This window comes from Ctenopharyngodon idella, chromosome 10, assembly GCF_019924925.1.
Source record: "Ctenopharyngodon idella isolate HZGC_01 chromosome 10, HZGC01, whole genome shotgun sequence".
Lineage (NCBI taxonomy): Eukaryota > Metazoa > Chordata > Actinopteri > Cypriniformes > Xenocyprididae > Ctenopharyngodon > Ctenopharyngodon idella.
The window spans coordinates 6,409,268-6,430,000 of record NC_067229.1 but is presented as its reverse complement, the minus strand read 5'-3'; the positions used below and the strand labels follow the sequence as shown (position 1 = coordinate 6,430,000).

At 36.1% G+C, this 20,733-nt stretch overlaps 1 protein-coding gene across 1 annotated transcript in view; it reads left to right on the top strand.

Moving 5' to 3' along the window:
* stab1 (stabilin 1) overlaps nt 1-20,733 on the top strand; it is a 42,268-nt gene that overhangs the window by 12,941 nt on the left and 8,594 nt on the right. Inside the window, 42 exon segments of the mRNA XM_051909891.1 lie at nt 115-273; nt 1,628-1,690; nt 1,897-1,995; nt 2,105-2,191; nt 2,277-2,388; nt 2,543-2,729; nt 3,715-3,808; nt 4,362-4,517; nt 6,268-6,363; nt 6,502-6,597; nt 6,773-6,820; nt 6,953-7,080; nt 7,176-7,284; nt 7,378-7,455; nt 8,274-8,375; nt 8,481-8,585; nt 8,663-8,797; nt 10,268-10,396; nt 10,480-10,533; nt 10,640-10,753; nt 11,704-11,872; nt 11,875-11,898; nt 12,010-12,105; nt 12,199-12,244; nt 12,329-12,408; nt 12,551-12,676; nt 13,069-13,142; nt 13,235-13,306; nt 13,397-13,516; nt 13,619-13,666; nt 13,764-13,844; nt 14,170-14,325; nt 14,782-14,913; nt 15,007-15,066; nt 15,157-15,333; nt 15,479-15,565; nt 16,100-16,246; nt 16,472-16,528; nt 17,549-17,735; nt 17,836-17,985; nt 18,366-18,470; nt 19,233-19,340. Of these exon segments, the coding sequence (XP_051765851.1) occupies nt 115-273; nt 1,628-1,690; nt 1,897-1,995; nt 2,105-2,191; nt 2,277-2,388; nt 2,543-2,729; nt 3,715-3,808; nt 4,362-4,517; nt 6,268-6,363; nt 6,502-6,597; nt 6,773-6,820; nt 6,953-7,080; nt 7,176-7,284; nt 7,378-7,455; nt 8,274-8,375; nt 8,481-8,585; nt 8,663-8,797; nt 10,268-10,396; nt 10,480-10,533; nt 10,640-10,753; nt 11,704-11,872; nt 11,875-11,898; nt 12,010-12,105; nt 12,199-12,244; nt 12,329-12,408; nt 12,551-12,676; nt 13,069-13,142; nt 13,235-13,306; nt 13,397-13,516; nt 13,619-13,666; nt 13,764-13,844; nt 14,170-14,325; nt 14,782-14,913; nt 15,007-15,066; nt 15,157-15,333; nt 15,479-15,565; nt 16,100-16,246; nt 16,472-16,528; nt 17,549-17,735; nt 17,836-17,985; nt 18,366-18,470; nt 19,233-19,340 (4,453 nt within the window).

The window sequence follows — 20,733 nt, the reverse complement described above, 5'->3', positions numbered from 1 at the left end:
TTTTTATGAAATTTGGGACAAATGTGTTGGGCCTCATTCTGTATACAATAAAAAATGTGGTGACTTAATGGCAGTAAATAATATTAATAATACATTCTCTCAATCAATCCACAGGGAAGAGTCTTTCTGGGTGATAAGGGAATACTTCTTGAAACGAAAGATATTGTCGCGTCCAATGGAATCATTCACCTGATCGATGGAGTTCTTGTACCTTCCTCCATAGTTCCAATAATGCCCCATCGTTGTGACATTACTGGGAGCAGGATCTCGTTTGTAGGTGCCTTTTTTATATATATATATATTTTTTTTTTTTTTGTGTGTGTGTGTGTGTGATCACATAATTCTTGTATTTGTGGCCAGAAAAACAAATGATCAACACCAGCATCTTATCTAGAACAAAGCACTAAACATTAAGTAAAATTAAAGGGTTAGTTCACCCAAAAATGAAAATTCCGTAAGACCTTCGTTCATCTTCGGAACACAAATTAAGATATTTTTGATGAAATCTGATGGCTCAGTGAGGCCTCCATTGACAGCAAGTTAATTTACACTTTCAAACGCCCAGAAAGGTACTAAAGTTACATTTAAAACAGTTGATGTGACTACAGTGGTTCAACCTTAATGTTATGAAGCGATGAGAATACTTTTTGTGTGCCAAAAAACCAAAATAGCGACTTTATTCAACAATATCTAGTGATAGGCGTTTTCAAAACACTGCTTCATGAAGCTTCAAAGCTTTACGAATCTTTTGTTTCCATTCAGTGGTTCGGAGCGTGTATCAAACTGCTAAAGTCACGTGAACTATTGAAATTTCGAAACACTTATGACGCAACGAAGCCTCGTTTACTGAAATCACGTGACTTTGGCAGTTTGATACATGCTCTGAACCACTGATTCAAAACAAATGATTCGTAAAGCTTCGACACTTCATGATGCAGTGTTTTGAAATTGCCCATCACTAGATATTGTTGAATAAAGTCGCTATTTTGTTTTTTTGCCGCACGAAAAGTATTCTCGTCGCTTTATAACATTAAGGTTGAACCACTGTGATCATGAGCTGTTTTAAATATGTGTTTAGAAGCTTTCTGGGCGTTTGAAAGTGTAAATTAACTTGCTTTCAATGCAGACCTCACTGAGCCATCGGATATTATCAAAAATATAAAAATTGTGTTCCAAAGATGAACGAAGGTCTTGCGGGTGTGAAACGACATGAGGGGGAGTAATTAATGATAGAATTTTCATTTTTGGGTGAACTAACCCTTTAAGTGAAGTAAACATAATCATAGGCTATTATAGTCATCCTACATTATAATTCTTGTTTCTGCATAAATCGGTCACAATATTTAATCTTCAACTTTAATAGGCAAACATAGTTTGTTTAAACAAATAACTTTTTATTTGAACAATAATAATAATTTTAAATGCTTTTCCCAGTGTACTTGCATGGCCAAGTTTCCAAATGGAATTGCAAAAACACTGATATTATTTAAAAAGTAAATACATAAATTATTTATTAAAATTAACTAATTATTTTCAATTGCAATTAATTAATTTATTATGGTAAATAAAACATCTGTCCAACACGATTTTCTATGAATTCTCTGCAAAATTTTGCTTCTCTCCATAGGGTTCCTGTGTCCGATGTAGTCATCTCCATGAGACAAAGTGTCCACCTGGAAGTGTTGAGCTGGTATTTGGTGTTTTCACTTATTTATGAACCATATCAGACATCTATAATCAATACGCAATTATTAAAAGACATTTTAAATGAATGTGTTTTTAACATTGCAATTACAAATAAAGAAAATCGAAACATGAGCACCACTGACAACAGTGTTGGCTATAATTTATTCCAGCGAACTATGCATTTGGGCGTTTTTATTTCTCGTTTGATAGACAGGTCATTTTAGTGGCTGCGAGCCACTTCCTGATCGCCGATGGTCGTACTCGTTCTTCGAGGAAGGCTGTGCCAAATACTGCAACATTACTCAGATGGTATGAAAATAAGGTCTCAGATCCACAATGTTTCAAATGCATTCATCTTTAAATATTCTGAATTATTTACAATGAATAATCTGTGAGATGTTTGCCATCTTGTTTGCAGACGCCGGAGTGTTGCAGTGGTTTCTATGGGCCGGACTGTAAGCCGTGCATTGGAGGTTTCCAGCACCCATGTTATGATAAAGGGACTGTAAGTATATTAGTATGAACGCACTATGAACATGACTTCGGCAGAAGGAAGTGCTGGGGTTTATTTGCCATGTCTCTGTCTGTAGTGTTTTGATGGCATCAATGGAAACGGCTCCTGTAAGTGTGAACCAGCATTTAAGGGTGTAGGATGTCACCTCTGCTCAGACCCCAACAAACATGGAGAGAACTGTGATGAAGGTGAAATTATATACCTTATATATGTGTTTTTCTTTACCAGTTTACCTTTTCAAAGTACCTCCTTCTGTCTCTTTGTCCAAACCGTGACCCGCTGCTGATACAGTTTTAGCGGTCTTGACCTTCTCCTCTCCTTGTGCTCTGCTCGGTCCTGTAGATTGCCGCTGTGTCCATGGCACCTGTGATAACAGGCCTGGCAGTATGGGGCTGTGCAGGAAAGGAACTTGTCTGGAGGGGTTTTCAGGGGACCTTTGTGACCAGACCGCCACCCCCTGCAATTCAGACGGCGTCCTTGAGCACTGCCACATTCACGCTAGATGTGTCCAAAACAATGGACAAAACATGTACGTTTCACTTGAGCATTATGTGTAGATCCTTATAGACTGCACACAGGTATTTTATTTTATTTTATTTTATTTTATTTTATTTTATTATTTTAGATAACATTTTTGGCAAATATTTGCCAGATTTTTTTTTTCAACCCAATACTTTTACTCTGCAGTGCACAGTTATATAATAAAATAAGTAAAAATAAGTAATATTTTATTTATTTTAGAGTCAGGTTTTTACTTTACTTTTATTACAGCCATCTATTTTATTTTAGACATTTTTTGTCAAATATATGGCAGTTTTTTTTAATAACCCAATACTTTACGCTGCAGTAGCCATTGTTTTATTTTATTTTATTTTTGACAATATTTTTTGGCAAACCATTGAGTTTTTTTTTTTTACAACCCGAAACTTTTACTCTGCAATGCACATTTTATGTTATTTTATTTATTTTACACTCAGGTTTTTATTTTTTTATTTTATTTTATTTTATTTTATTTTAGAGTTATTTTAGAGTTATTTTAGACAACATATTTGGCAGTTTTTTTACAACCCAAAACTTTTACTCTGCAATGCACATTTTATGTTATTTTATTTTATTTATTTATTTTTTATTTTATTTTTATTTATTTATTTTTTTGACAAATATTTGACAGTTTTTTTTTTTGTTTGTTTTTTTTACTCTGCTATGCACATTTTATGTTATTTTATTTAATTTATGGTCAGGTTTTTATTTTATTTTATTGATAACATTTTTGGCAAATATTTGACAGTTTTTTTTTTTTTTTTTTTTAACTCTGCTATGCACATTTTATGTTATTTAATTTACAGTCAGGATATTTGGCAAACTTTTTTTTTTTTTATAACCCAATGCTTTTACTCTGCGATGCCCATTGAAGCAAGCATCTTAGCAGTGTCAGTGTCTTTGTGTTTAACTGTTGTTGTTTAATCGTCATCCGTCTTTGGCGTGTTATTGATCTATTGTACATTGTGCTGTAGGTGTGTTTGTCTGCCTGGATACGAAGGAGACGGTTACACCTGCACTGAAACCAATCTCTGCCTCCAGCCTCAGAGAGGAGGCTGCGACACCAATGTGAGACAGATGTATTTCCCTTTTCCAGCAGTTTGCCTTTAGCCCTCAGATGTAGAGCAAATCTAAAGTGATGTCTGCCCCGTTTTTACTAGTGCATCAGAATTCAGAAGTTGCAGTGATTTAAAGTTGCCTTTGATTCAAACTGACACATGAAAATGATTTCCAGCATTTGCCAGGGTTGAATTTTTGCATCTTTGTTGTAAGAGTCAAATTAAAAGTAGCTTACTACATCGAAGTTACTTAAGGAGGCAATATGTTTTAATAATAAAAAATAAAAAATAAAAAATAAGACGAGACCAGACTAGATCTGCCTGCAACTCATGGAAACCCATTCCTGTTATCTATAAGAAAAAAAACATGCATCATAATTATGACACACAAAGTCAAAATTGATATAAAGCAGAAGGTTAGGAAATGCTATGAAAACCAGCAGAAATAGTATGAAAGCCAAATTTAGTATTCTTTATTATATGACACGCTGCTGAATCATGTTCAGTTATTTAAGTTTTGATTAAATTTGTTGTCCTTGACTCAGGTTTTTTGTTTTTAATAGGCCATGTGTACGTACGATGCGGGAAAGGTGAACTGTGTTTGTATGGAAGGATGGACCGGTGATGGAAGTTTGTGTGTGGAGATCAATAACTGCCTGCTGGAGAGTCGTGGTGGATGTCATGAACATGCAGAGTGCACCCCCACTGCACCAGGACAGGTAATGATCCCGATACCATAACCTGGATTAGTAAATAACCTGTGAGGATACAGTTAACCTTTAGTACAGAAAAATCACAAAAAAATATCTCTTTAAAGGCACAATATGTAAATTTTCACCACTAGAGGTCGCTTATTTAAAACAAAGGCGTAGCTTGATGACGCCTTGATTTCGCTGAATCATGGGAGGTGTTGTCTTCACATCTACAGCCAGTGGAAAAGAATCGGGACTGGACTCAATTTTTAACATTACTGTAGTATGAAGCAGAGCAGGGCTGAGTGCTGTGCGAGCAGAAACGAGGCCGCTGGAGCGATTACTAATGAGAGAAGAGCGCGACACACGTCTTGAGAGCAGCAGAACTTTTATTATGCCGCAGTCGCCGCTTCTGTTTCTTCCAGACAAGCGTATGTGGGGTAACGCAGCACTGTTTTATCATATTAGATAGTTGAAAGTTGTTATAATGCTACTCTGCGTTTGCTCGGCGGCTGCTATGAGACACTGTTACACACTGCAGTAAGCTAGATCGATATTAGGCATGGTAAATCATGATACTCGCAGTAAATCAAGAAAATGAGATTTAAACAATAAGACTTACTGTGTTGAGCTATATTACAAAGATTCGTTTTCTTTTGATGAATGTATCCAAAAAGTTGCTCACCTGTCTAATAAAACAGAGGGTAAAAACTGAGGGTAACGCGGGTATGATGTCATTTATCGGCGACGCACAGACATGGTTTGTGTCCTGGTTAAAATTGCTTATTTCTCTGGATTTAAACATTCTTGGAAATATTTTGGGATAATGTAAGTACACAAGTCAATAAAATATATAACTGTTCTAGTGGTTTTGAATATTTGAATCCAAAAATCTTACATATTGTGCCTTTAATATCTCAATTGTCTCTCCTAGACAGCATTGAGATTAAATGGAGCTCCAATTGTGAGTCTTTTGCATCTCTAGTCCTTAAATTATGTTCAGGGTCAGTTTGACCCAAACACATTTTTGAGTTGTCAGAAATGCAGATTATCCTAAGATGTTTTTTCTTGAAAGTGTGTGAGTTTCTCATTTAGGGTCATGAACATGCCAGCAAAATTTCAACAGTCTGAGGTGGTGTGGAATGTGTGTACTAAATTTATATTACGATTGCGATGTTAGCGGGTCAATTTGACCTGCAAATTTCATTCTTAAAGGCAGGTGCACAGACCCCAAATTAAAAATTAATATATGTATTTTATGTCAGTTCCTCAACTACCCTCTGAGGATATTTACATTTTTTTATTTGGCGGATGCTTTTATTTGAAGAAATATATGCTGCATTGTGAATTTTGCTGGGAATCGAACCCATGCTCTTTTCTCAGAAAAGCACACAATTTATTTTAAACATACACAATTTATAATATAATACAATTTATAATCACATTTTGTGAAAAAAAAAGTGTTTTGTGATGTGTGAGTATTGATGTTAAAATGTTACTATTTTTACCTGATTTTTATTTTTTGTTTTTTTGTTTTGTTTTTCATAGTGTAATTTTTGGTGAATTGTTTTCAGTTCAGTTAGGGTCAATTTGAAACGATCCTACCCAGAACTTTAATGTACTGCAAGGGCTAGAGATCTCAACAATGTCTCAAATACCAAAGTCTGCAATCAAGTCAGAGATCTCAATATGAACTTAACTGAGAACTGAGCTATGAAAGAAAAACAACCATTGCACACCCAGAGCTTAGTTTTGTTCAACTTATTTTTCTGTTCAGAATGAATGTAGCTGCAAGAAAGGCTACATGGGAGATGGCATCGTCTGCAAAATTGTCAACCCCTGTTTGTCAGATAACGGAGGCTGTCATTCTCTGGTCAGTATTTCATGCTTGCAGAGTTATGTACAATATAATAACCTGTCAAAATGCGTGATTCTGGTGAAATTATATTTAAGGCTAAAACTCCTTTATGTTAGCATGTAATGTGGCATAACTACTTGATAATGTTTCCAGGCCACATGTAAATTGAAGAGCCCTGGAACACGTGAATGCACGTGCCCAAGTGAATACGAAGGTGACGGACTCACGTGTTATGGAAACATGCTTGTGGTAAGATGATGCATTCATTTAATTGTGAGGTTTTAAATCATCTGTCAACATCATGGACACATACACCATACAGATACACAATAGATTTGTTCCTAAAAACTGATTTGGATCAAAATCTGATTTTAAAATATAAATGTGTAATTTATTTATTTTTTATTAATGTTTTCATTTTCAGGAGTTAGATGGAAATTCTGTGTTTTATAATTTCAATCGGTTCCTTCAGGTAAGTACATCTTTACCTGAGTAAATTGTAAATGAGTTTGTTTACAAAAATTTTATTGTGACATAATTGAAAGAAAAAAGGAATATTTATTACACAAATATTATTCTACAACATTTCTGTGTTTATCTGCAGAGGTACAAAGTGATTGAGAGTGACAGCAGAGTCACGGCTTTAGTTCCATCTAAAGCTGCTTTCAGTAACCTCAGTGATTCAGACGAGTCTTTTTGGTTTGATTATTACAGGCTGCCTCACCTTCTACAGTATGTGTTTGGATCGACATTGAGAACTGATTTCTGAAGTTTGCAAAAGAGAATAAATGCCATGAAATAATTTTCTGTGTGCGATTTCTGTCTAGAGTTCATTTTTTAGAGGGGATCTACACCTCTGAAGACTTACAGCAGCAAGTTGGTAAAACAGTCCAGACTATAGGAAAGACTAAATGGGAGGTCCAAAGCAACGGCAGGGTAACTGTTGCACAAACCCCACCCCTTTGATTAATAAAAGCCTTAAATTGATCATCTTTCACTGCTGTGACCTGTTCACCCTTGTGTCCCTAGGAGCTCATGATCGGCAATGCTACTATTCTTGTTCCAGACCTCAAGGCAATAAATGGGTGCATTCACATTATTGACACGGTAATTAAACTTTGTAAAGATGGTGTCTGGTTTTTAAAGTACCAAACCAAAAGTATTAAATATTTAGTGCATCCCACACTGTGTGTGCTACAAATTTACAATAAATGAGAAAATGGGATTTCCCATGTACTTACATGGAAGGAGGGACCCAAGACATATCTGGAGACCAGAATAACAACATAGCAACACCCTAGTAACCACCAAAAATACTCTATCATAATCATAACAAGGCCCTGTTTACACTAGTGCGTTTTCTAAAACGATCCTCGTCTACACTGGCATTTGCACAGCGTTTCAGAAACGATCTCCGTCTATACTACACGATCGAAAATGCATGTCACATGACCGTTCATGCACACGGGGCATGCGCGTACATGTGTAAACACTTGCGCATGTAGGCAGCTGCAGTATTATAAAATATGCAGAGTTTAACTGAATATTGGCTGCTAAAAATGACAACAAAGCCAGCAAAGATTGCAGTTCAGTCTACATGTTATTGTTTACACGGTCATCAATGATACGCAGAGCGAACGTGGGAAGCCACACCATCGTTTTGAAAGGTCTCAGTTTTGGTCCGTTTATACTGAAACCCAACCCCGGTGTTTTCAAATTAAAAAGGGCTCTGCAGCATTTTCGAAAGTCTCCGTTTTCGAGGTTCGAAAACGCCAGCATAGTGTAAACGACAGGCATAAGCATAGCAAAATGAAAACACACTAGTGTAAACGGGGCCCTAGAACACATCAGCAACTGCATAGCAATGCCCTAGCAACTACCTAAAACACCCTAGCAACAACTTAGCAAATCTGTTTTTCTCGCAGGTTCTTCGACCCGCTTTATCTGATATACCTCCACCACCTCCCACTTTGATGAAGCTCCTGAACAACACGCCAGCATTCAGCCTTTTCAGGCAGGCGGCACTGGTGTGTTTCACCCAGAGAAATAACTTACTCAATATTTTCAAAAAGAGTAACAGAATAACTGAAAGCTGATTTTGTTACATGAGCATAGTTCTTTCTATTTTTTAGCTTTATGACTTGGAAAACAGTATCCCAACTAGAGATTACACCATTTTTGTCCCGTATGACAGTGCCGTACAGGAGTACCTAATTAAAACAAACTCTACGCAACTGGTGAGTGGAACTTTTTGATACAATATTAGATCATGTGTCTCAATCATAAAGTTGATGAAATTGTCTCTTTTTAACAGAGCCAAGATATCGTAAAATATCATGTAATTCTAAGTGAGCAACTCTTTCCTGAACACTTGGGCGATGGACTCTTCAAAAACACGTTTTTGGGAAATGGCACTCAGATCATGTTTTATGTGGACACTGAAAATCAGGTATTGCACAAAAGGCAACTCTATTCTGTACTCATATTCTGTACAGTGCTTAAATGAAAATAGTCATGACCACGGCTTGACATTTACTTTTTTGTTTACCAGCCTCTGTGGCTAGTTTTCCAAAGCTACCTAATAGGGGTTGCACAGACAAGTCGACTTTAAAGCTCTGCCATGACGTCAACTAGTCGCTGATCATGGCCTATAGAGGGCGCAACAGGAAAAGAAATCTTTGAAGTCCACAATTATGCTCCGTATCCAACTGTTAATAGCAAATAAATGCATACTCCGAGCACTCCACAAGACGTGTTTGATTATACCATCTGGATGCTCGGTATTGATCGGGTGAATGCACGTTTTAAACAGCTTATTGTACACTTAAGTTAAACGACGTTTTAAACTACTGCACTGTAACCCACACACATATAGACAGTAGCACATACATCACATGCAGATCGCGCACAAAGAAAAACTACATAAACAGAACAGACCAGAACGCTTTATCTGTATCTGATTTAGAGCAAGCAGAAATCTGTGAGAAATATAACGTCCCAAAGACAAAAGAACCAATAAAAATAAGCTGTTATGTAGGAGCAATAGCCTTGTGGGCAGCACTGTGTCATATGGCATAGTTGTGACCCGCGTTTGAGTCTCTTGAGGCTTATTTGTTCATTAATGACGACTAGTCGATGTTGACTCGTCTTTAATCACATAAATGTTGACTTTAAAAAGTCTGAAGTCACACAAGCCCTAGTTACTAGCCACTCAGCATTTTCGCTGGCCACAATTTTAACATCGATACCATGGGGAAAAACTGCCTCATAGATATTTTTAATATTATCTCGTAATTTGGCACCAGGTATATTAGGCTGCTGTCACTTTAAGACCTGACACATTATACTGTTACACATACGTTTTCTTTCTCAACTGTTTACGTTCACTTAAAACATAACTGACTGTTTACATGGATACCTGCCATTTTGACATTTTTTGTGTGTATTTGATTGTTTAAGCTCAATAAGCAGCGAAATAGGAATGCAATTTCGTAGTGAGTGGCTGCTTTATAAGCGCGTGGTTTGGGTGCGAGCACATAATCTTCGGGAATGAGTAATTCAAGCCCTGCGCAGTCCTGTGCGCTAACTCGCTGTTGGAGAGATGAGAGAGCGAGAAAGCGCAGCTGGTATCATGTATCTATTCTGCGGAAAATGAGTATTGGAAGCGTTTTGGATATTTTAGTATCGGTATGGAAAAATAAATATTTTTGACAACACTACATTGCACTTAGTTTATTATTTCAGATGCCTTTCTAAAAAAATTAAAAATGTACATATGCTCTACTGTAAAATTCAACCCGCCAAAGGGGCTAGTAGGAGTGACTGCATTACACACCACTGCTGAAATCCACCTGAAATTGGCGGGTTGGCGGGTGTTAATGTCAAGCCCTGGTCATGATTAACTATTCCTAAATTCCAGACGATGGCTAATGACGTTCCTATAAATGGAAGCTTCATTGAGACGAGGTATGGCGCAGTGTTTGGGATCCCACGTGTCTTAGACCTTCACAAGAACCACTGCAGTAAAGAAGTGATTTTAAAAATTTCTGTAAGTTTCTGTTGGTACTTTTTTTTGGTTAATCTCGAAGTGGTGAAATGAACAAAGTTAAGGAACGTTTGCTTTCTTTGCAGGGCCGCTGTGGAGATTGTAATGCTACACCAAAATGCCTCTATAACGCCAAACCTGTAAGATGGGTCCATTGTTGTTTTAGTTTGTTCTTAACTTTCATGTGATTCATAATAGTAAAATTAAGAAAAGGAAGTTTATGATTTGTTCTTCTCATCTCTTTAGATACAGCCAAAGTTCCCTCAAAATATGAAGTCAAACTGTAAATACAGGACAAGAGTTCGAAGAAAGAGAACAATGGTGCCAGGCTGTCACATAGATTGTTTGAGAACAACAAAGGTACTTCATTTTCTAAGGTTAGAAGCAGGTGTGACTGATTGCCCAGTGCTTTGAATGTGCACATTCTGTTGTATGTACTTGAGGGCACTTACAATGGTGCAAGTGTAAGTTCACCCAAAAATAAGAATTTGGTTCATCTTCGAAACACCAAATTGAGATATTTTTAATGAAATCTGAGAGGTTTCAGTGAATAAAAGCCTAAATTTTCATCATATAAAGCAATTGTATCTCTTCATAAGACTTGAATTAAAGTGCTTGATTCATATGAATTTGTTTTACAATGCCTTTATGACCTTTTTAGATCTTTTAAGTTTTGGTTACCTGGACTTTCAATGGAGGGACAGAAACATTGCAGGTTTCATCAAAAATGTCTTAATTTGTGTTTCAAAGATGAGTCTTACAAGTTTGGAATGACATGAGGGTGAATAAAAGATGACAGTATTCATTTTTGGGTGAAATATACCTTTAAGGAAGGATGTAAGGCTTTGTGCAAGTGACACTATTCAAAAGTTTGGACATTTTTACTTCCTTGTGTGTTGATGAGAATTTCATAGAGGTGGTTCCAGTTGTATTCATTAGATTCACTATATTCCTACTTTATTTCAAATTTAACTATAAACATGTTGATAGTCTAACTTTAACTGACTTGCTCTTGAAGATTTCCTTTAAATTGTTGCTCCGTTTTGACAATCAGTGACCTGAAAGAGAAAACTAACCATAGAAGATAAGTTTATAATAATCTCTGCTACAGTGCCCACTTGTGGAAACAGTGAATTTGCAAGCTATACTTCTGTTTGGACACATTTCTGAACAATACAATGTGTGAAATGAAGATTGCATAGCTAGAAATGCTTGCATTTTTTGGGCCGGAGTATTGTATGCTGGTTGGGTTTACACCTTTAAATTCAGATTCGAAGCTGATTCAGACCTCATAATAACTTTGTTTCCAGGACCACTCCTGCTGTCCAGGATACTTCGGTCATGATTGCTTCAGATGTCCTGGCACTGTGGATAACTGGTGCTCCAACAACGGTCAATGCCAGGACGGGCTGTTCGGCAACGGGGAGTGTCTCTGTAAAGAGGGCTTCCATGGAACGGCCTGTGAGATGTGTGAACCTGGAGATATGGAAAGGACTGCAAGTCAGGTAACATCTAAGAGCAATTTTCTATTCTACTGTCTTTCATTGGGCATTCTGTAAATGTTGTTCAAACATTTTTAAACAAACCCTTGTAAAACTATGGTTTTCATTTGCCAGAATGTCACTGTGAACATGGCAAATGTTTGGACGGAATGGAGGGAAATGGGCAATGCATTTGTTTCAAAGGTTGGAAGGGAGTGAATTGCTCTGTTGGTCAGTATTTAAGTCAAACTGCAATATTTTGTGTCAGATAACATATTTCTTACCTTAAAGTGCTTGACGTCATAAAAATGTTACAATTTGCAGCAATAGTTGATGATGCCTGTGGTGGAGTTTGTGATGTCAATGCTAAGTAAGTTTGTAAAATATACATATTAGACACTTTATATTTTAAACATTCATAAATGAAACATTCAGTAAAATATTTTTCTGCCAGCTGTATCTCAGGAAGTTCAGGGACTCCTCCAACTTGTTCCTGCACAGCTGGTTATAAGGGTAATGGGACTTTTTGCAAAGGTTTGTCTATGTTTTTTTTTTTTTTGCTAAGTTTGTCATTGAAGTTTTTTCTCAGTGACAGTGAAATCAATTTTCACCCTATTTACTTTCTTAATACACATTCCTGGTCTTATAGTGAATGCTTTGCATATGCCTTTCACAGAATTTGACCCATGTGCCACGAGCAATGGGGGATGTTCCACAAATGCAAACTGCACAAAAACATCGCCCGGTGAAAGGAGCTGCACATGTAAAGCCGGCTACATTGGTGATGGGGTTGTGTGTCTCGGTAAAAGAGTGATTTACTTCCTGTAATATCCCTGTAATGTAAAAGAGTGATTTACTTCCTGTAATATCCAAATAGGTAGCATGGATCCAGTGAAATTTGTGGTGACGTGTGCATCAATGCATCTGTGCAACATTTCTATGTAGCATTTAAAGCTTTACTGATTTCTCTAGTGTTGTTGTTGTTGTTGTGAAGTGGGTCTTGCTGGCTTTTGTTTCTTTGATGTTAGTTTAGTATTATTATCGGCCTTGATTATGAATTTTGTTACCATTTAATGTAAACGTGATATGTGCTTAGGGTGTGCCTCAGGGCTCTGTATTGGGTTCAGTTATCAGTTTTGCATTGTCTGTAAGCATTTACTTTTTAAAACTTGTGTAATTGTGTTTTCCCTACAGAAATGGATGCTTGCTTAGTGGACAATGGAGGATGTGACAAAAATGCTTTATGCATGAAAATTGGACCAAACAGGGTTTGTTTCACCTTTTTTTTAGTTCATGCTTAACAACAAATGTTAATGTTAAGAAGTCAACATTTAGATGTTGAGCATTACATTTGTTCCAGGTTGCATGCGCATGCAGGCCTGGTTTTATTTCCCAAGGTCATAGATGCCTGGCAGTTAACCCTTGTCGGAAGGTAACAGATTTCGAAGACAGTATTATGGCAAATAATTTAAAATCTATAAGGTATTTTTGTATGCAATATTTTTATTTCGTTTTATTACAGAATAATGGCGGCTGCAGTGTTAATGCTCTTTGCAGATACATCGGTGATGGGGAACGTAATTGCACATGCTATATTGGCTACAAAGGAGATGGTTTTAAGTGTGCAGGGACTGTCAGTAGAGTCAGTATCATTTAAGCTGAATTTTAGCTTAATTATAATGATTGACCAAACATGAGAAACAACAACTGCTTTTCAAATGGGTCTCATCATTGTTTATTGCAGGAGCTTCTTCGTATGCCCGAGGCAGCATGGCTGCGAAGAAATTACGGTGTAAGTGCGCGTTTAAAATTTGTGAGAGAATTTGCTAATTTTTTGATATATTTGAAATATATTTACAATAATAATGTGAAATATGTGTATGTTATAGGTAATGAGAGTCCGAGATTTGTACAGTCAAGGCCCTTTCACTGTGTTTGTCCCTAATGCAGATTATATCGCTAATTATTCGGTATGCTACTCTCACACAAACTCCATCACACACACAAAAATTATAACATTATAAGCCAGTTCATGTCCTGTGCTGAAAATGTTGCTTAACTTATCTGATGTCACATGATATTCAAGAAAGCCAAAGTTAGGATATTGATTGGATAGTAAAAAGTAGGCATTACGTAATGAATTTTGTTTTTTGAAGTTGTTAAAAGTTAAATGTATGCAAGATTGCGCAGACACATTTTTCATTTAAATAGCGTATCCCATTGCATATTTTCACAAATCAAAAAGGATTAACCTCTTTTTCTATTGTTATTTCATATAATTTCTTGTCATGACAGACTCTGCAGATTGAAGCATGGATAAATTCAAGTCACAGTTCAGACCTGCTGCGTTACCACATTGTCAGTTGTGAAGAATTGCGTGAATCAGACCTCAAATCTGTTAAAGAAGTTGTCACCAGTAGCGGATATAAATTACGCTTCAGCGTTAGAGATGTGAGTACTTGAAGTTTCAAACGCATTTTATATTGTTGATATAGAATATTTATCTAAATTATGGTCAGAAATTAACGGTGGCTTGGGGCAAAATGAACAAAAATGCCTCCCAAATTCACGATACTGGGGTGAAAAACATTTATTCCACCTTTGAAAAGAATAAAACATCACTAAGTACATGGTTAATGCCATGTCAGATGCTTCTGTGCCACCTTTGTAGTGTAAAGATGGCTTTTGTTGATGTTGATAAAATTTTATTTGTAACAACCTATAGTGTTCTGAATGTTTAATTGAACAAATTGAATAAATGTAATGATTTAGCTTATAAAAGGCAACACAGATACATTTAATTAGGTCATTATAAAAATTGCCCTTACGAAGGTGAAAAATGCCTCTGCAAATCAATTCCCCTTAATGAAAAAGTTAATTTCTGAACCATCTGCTTTTGTGTCTCAGGGTGTTGTGTACATCAACGACAATACAAAGATCATCACCAGTGACTTTGAGTGCTCCAACGGAGTCATACATTTTATAGACAAGGTCCTCTTTCCGTACGAACTAACGGGCAAGGCAGATATCAACACTGATGTATGTAACTGAAAGAAAGGATACCATTTTTTAAGTGTAAAAAAAATTATAAAAGTATCATTCCACAAAGTATAAACTCAATTTATGTTGCAGTTGAACATTACTGCAGCTGCTGAACAATATGGCTTCAAAATCTTCAGCAAGCTCCTACAGGTAATATTTATGCTGTAGATTTAGATTTTTTGGTTATCAGACCAGATGCATTATTCCATAAACGTCATGTCTGTGTCTTCATCTAAACAGGATGCGGAATTGATGCATGTGGTGCAACATCAACCCTTTTACCCATTCACTATGTTCTGGCCAACGGATGACGTTTTTAACAGACTCCCTGAGGATAGAAAGACATGGCTATACAGTGAAGACCATCGTGATAAGCTACAAGCCTACCTCAAAGCTCACATAGTCCGCGACCAGAGGGTATGAAGCTTAAACCTGAGTGAAATCAATTAAGTTATATATCAAAGTACCATGGTGTTTCCATTTGATAGCGTCACTGAACCATGGTACCGCCAAAGTACTTTCTTTTAAGGGTCACAAAGCTGTTTTGGATGTATGTTTCCAGGTAGTTGCTGTTGCTCTTACTGCTGAGAAAAGCATGGAGACAATGATTGGATCAGAGCTCACCTTCAGATGCAACAAAGAATTAATTGTAAGTATTTTGATGAGGAATAATGGGCAAAAAATTACTTATATCCTTCTTGTATGTAAAAATTTATGTTTTTTATATTGATGTTTAGATTTATTTTTGGTCTTTTTCATTTGGTAAAATTTATTATCTAGAATGAAAATTTGTAGAAATAAATGTTTATTAAAATATTTCTAAATATTGTTTTTGTCTATGTTTTTATGAAGATTTATTTCATTTAAAAATATTTTTTCCCCAACATTTATTCTCTGGAATGAGTGATTGTAATTTTTTTCAAAATGTAGTTTCTGAAATGAACATTTGTGGAAAAAAATATTTATTATTATAAATATTAATACATATTTGTCTCTTTTGTCGAACATTTAAAACTTGACATAAGCCAAGTAAGCTAACACATCCTGAAAAAAAGACTGAAATGTGAGATTGGAAAATACATCATGTGCCATTGTAAATGAATTGAATGTGTTTCATTCATTGGCATTTTATTATAAGATGTTTGATTGTAAATTTGCTGACGTCTCATTGACTGATTTCCAGGGCGACATCTTAATCAATGGAAACAATGCCAGAATCGTAGCGCGAAACATGCTGTTCAATTCAGGAATCGCACATGGGATTGATCAGCTTCTGGAGCCACCGAGCATTGGTGCTCGCTGCGATGACTTCTCAAGCATAGAGATAAAGGTATAAATGTTCATGATCTTAAATATTTAAGTGAGATTATTTACATCACCAAAAAAGGCACAAAATAAGATGTAAAGCACAAATGAAAAAAAAGTACGCAGAAACAGTCTAGTTATTTTTTAGTTCAATTTAGTCACACTGGTGTTGCAACAAACTTGCGTCAAAGTGATTTGAACATTAAAATACATGGGCCGTTCTAACGTTATTATAACGTTGTGTTTTCAGGGACTCTGCGGTTCTTGTGCTTTGCCACCCCGTTGTCCCCTCGGATCAGAGGATACAGTGAGTATATCTGCATTTGTTGATTTGTGGTTCTGCTGCGTTAAAGGATTAGTGCACTTCAGAATTCAAATTTCCTGATAATTTACTCACTCCATGTCATCCAAGATGTTTATCTCTTTCTTTCTTCAGTCAAAAAGAAATTAAAGTTTTTGAGGAAAACATTCCAGGATTTTCTCCATATAGTGGACTTCAACAGGGTTCAATGGATTGAAGGTCCAAATTGCAGTTTCAGTGCAGCTTCAGTGCGAGGAATAAGGGTCTTATCTAATGAAATAATTGGTAATTTTCTTAAAAAAATAAATTAAAATGTATATACTTTTTAACCACAAATGCTCATCTTGCACTGCTCTGTGATGCACCACATATTACGTAATTACGTTGGAAAGGTCACGTGTGACATAGACGGAAGTCTCATTTTCTCCTCCAACTTCAAAATCCTTTTTACCTTTTTTTTTGCTTAGTCTTTGCACGTTCGCTTTGTAGACACTGGATCGGTCTTTCCGTCTACGTCACGTGTGACCTTTCCAGCGTGATTACATAATGCGTGGCACATCGAAGAGCAGTGCAAGATGAGCATTTGTGGTTAAAAAGTATATAAATGTTTTTTTTTTTTTAAGAAAATGACTGATTGTTTCGCTAGATAAGACTCTTATTCCTCGTCTGGGATCGTGTAGAGCGCTTTGTAGCTGCACTGAAACTGCAATTTGGACCTTCAACCTGTTGAACCCTGTTGAAGTCCACTATATGGAGAAAAATCCTGGAATGTTTTCCTCAAAACCTTAATTTCTTTTCGACTGAAAAAAAGAAAGAAAGACATAAACGTCTTGGATGACATGGGGGTGAGTAAATTATCATGAAATTTTCATTCTGAAGTGAACTAATCCTTTAACATAACTTTAGCAGTCAGCACTTTATTGACTTGCTTTTTGTTTTGTTTTTTCAACCAAGACAAATGTATTATACATGCTTATACTTATACAAACGTAGCATGCACTGATCCACACTGATGTCTTCTTACAGAACAGAACTAGCATATGTAGAAAACCTTATTCACCTTACATGTACAGACGGCCCAGTTATTACGGTTTGTACTCGTACGGTTACGGATACAACTCCTACAGAGATTGGCTTGGTTGTAATCGGGTATGCACGAAAATGACTTGGGATGCCAAGTGCTGTAAAAATCACTTTGGAAGAGACTGTCAAGGTGAGAATTTAACGCACAAAAAGCAAGAGGTTGACTGAATGTTGCATGAAATGATGCAGCAGCCAGTAGGTGTTAAACTGTGTGTTGGTTTGTGGTTTAGTGTGTCCTGGTGGTCTGGAGGCGCCGTGTGGAGAGCATGGAGACTGTGATGATGGGCGCACCGGCACAGGGGTGTGTAAATGTCATAGAGGTTTTGTGGGCACAGGCTGTGAGCTGTGTGAAAGGAATCACTTCGGGCCGAACTGTACAGGTAACCCATTCAGCCCTTTTTTAAAACCATGAACTATGCCTAAACAGTCTTCACTAAGTGAAGTAGACTGAGTGAACAGGCAAATCAGGCAACCAAACTGTAAGAATAATTATGCAAATAGAGCACTACATAATATGCAGGAAGCAGGTCCAACTTTTTTGGCTTTTGTAAGGAGATAAAATAGAGGTATTGGCCAGCTGGCTGGTACCATTTTGATTGCAAGACAAAAAAATCCCAGTCTAAGAATTTTCACACTCTGTGAATTTCTGTGGACTTGCAAAAATTATATTCACTTTACTTTTTTATATATTGAAATGTATTTTTATTGTAGTAGCTCTACTCTACTTTGTGTTAACAGCTTTATCAATCTTTTCTCACAGCGTGTAACTGCACCAGCAATGGCAAGTGTGACAGCGGCCTGGACGGTGATGGCAGCTGTTTCTGTCAAGAGGGGTGGACGGGTAAATACTGCGAATCAAAAATCGGTAAGAGCAGGCTTCACATGGAAAACTGTATTAAATGTATTGGATTCTTAAAAATATGTTTGGGGTTAAATACAAGACAAAATCTGCATAGATTACCACAGAAAATATTTTCGACTTGTTCAACAATCAAAAGAAATAAATTGTTGACAGTTATACGGAACCCATGGGACAAGGTGAAGGAAAATAATATGAGATGTAAGGAAAAATTATGTCAATGTTTTGTGTTCTCTCGCAAAATGTTTATGTTTCCTTGAGAAGCATTACATTCGCTCGCAAAATGTTTGCATTCTCCTGAACAACTTTGCATTCCTTCGCAGAACTTTCGTGAGAACGCAAATGCTTTGAAATATATTTTTTCCTCCCACCTCATATTTTTTCCATCACCATGTCACTTTAGGAGCTCCGTGCAGTTATCTAGGTATTCAGTATTTTAGGTATTTAAAAAAGTATTTAAAACAAGATAAATGTACTTGAGAAAATTCTGTTGATATAAAATGAAACCAGAAAACAAGAAAAAAATATTTGATAATGTTGTATGAAATATAAACACATTTCTTATATATTTAATTATTTGATTATAAATAAATATATTCCCTTGAAACAAGTTCAGTTATCTTTATACTGGAAAACAAGACAAAATACTGATTCTTTTTTTTTTTTTGAAGTAATTCCCAAACTTAAATTCTAACTGGATTTCTATCAAGTGCATTTTGTTGTTTGTTTTCAGAATTTCTTTAACTAACACTCTCTTTTATTTAACAGAAGTCAAGCCGATCTGCTCTCCTGCATGTGATCTCAACGCAGTGTGTCTCCCTCAAAATCAGTGCGAATGTGTGCCACCCTATGGAGGAAATGGTATCAACTGCACGGGTGGGTTATGAATCGCATCTATTGTATTAAGGCTCCTTCACATCAAGAACAATAACTATAACAATAACTATATTAGTTTCCACACTAACCCATGATATCATTCTGATTATTCTACGCACACACTCCAGTTATATCGTCTGCCACTTTAATTGCTTAAGCTCTTTAGAGCATTATGGATTCTGATTGCCTGTCAATGTTTTTATTGTTCATTATCTGGAAAAAAATCCTTCTAAAAACTTGATTCCAATGATATTGTCTCTCTGTGCTGTCATCATTACAGTTGTGGTGTGGACTCTGCTTCCCTTTTATATTTAGAACAAGTTTTAGAACTATATCATTATTTATAGTTATCTTCCTTGGTGTGAACAAGCCTTTAGACTAACTGATTGTAAGATGCCTATTCTGATTTCAAATGTCTTATTGCCATTTTTATTAATAAGAAAGAAGAGAGGGCTCAGGTTCGAACTCAAGATGTTCATGTCATGTAACCTAATGACATTTAATAAAATACATGCGTTAGGGCTTTTGAATCTGGTTATAATCAGTTTTATAATAAGGTTTTACTTTACACTGCTTTTTCTTAGTATTTTTGTCTTGTTTTCCAGTACAAATATCTGAACATTCCTAAATCAAGATACATTTTCTTGAGAAGCAAAATGACTAATAAGATATAAAAGTTTTTAATGTTGTTTATATGTCTGCGTGGTGTTTTTAATATGCTTTAAGACAAACCATGTGCAAATTCAGCAGTCAACACCACTGCTGAGTATTTTCTCCTTAAAACTACAGTGTACCAAAAACAGTCTCAAAAACCTGCCTCGGTGCGAGGTGCGATTTCCCTGCAAAAGTTTTCTTGCTAAAGGCTAATCATATCAGCTATCCTTGTGTGTCCGACGTTGTAGAGAGCCATACATAAAACACATTATCATTCTAATACATCGACTCTTCCTCTTCTTCTTCTGAATCAGTCTCTGGTTCAAACATATATGGCTGAACTAAACCAATATTTCCACTTGCCATTGTGTAGCGTCTGCTACAGTTGAGCGAATAGATCAGGTAATCCAAGCTGCTGTGATTGAGTGGAGCCAGGGGCTAATTAGCATATTCATGAATACACATATACGAAATGAAGCAAGTGTGTAGAGTTATATTCAAGCTATTTTAAGGCAAGAAGAAATTATTTTCACTGGAAAAAATGTTTACATATGTCATTTTGATTATCAAAGATGAGTTTTAAGGGATAAAATTATTGACTGCAAGGGGACTTGTCTTCTGATAAAAAAAAATTCCTTCTCAAGTAAATGTATCTTGATTTAAGATTTTCCAGATATTTTTAATGGAAAACAAGACAAAAATACTTTTTTTGCAGTGTATACGTTCATAGTCTTATTAT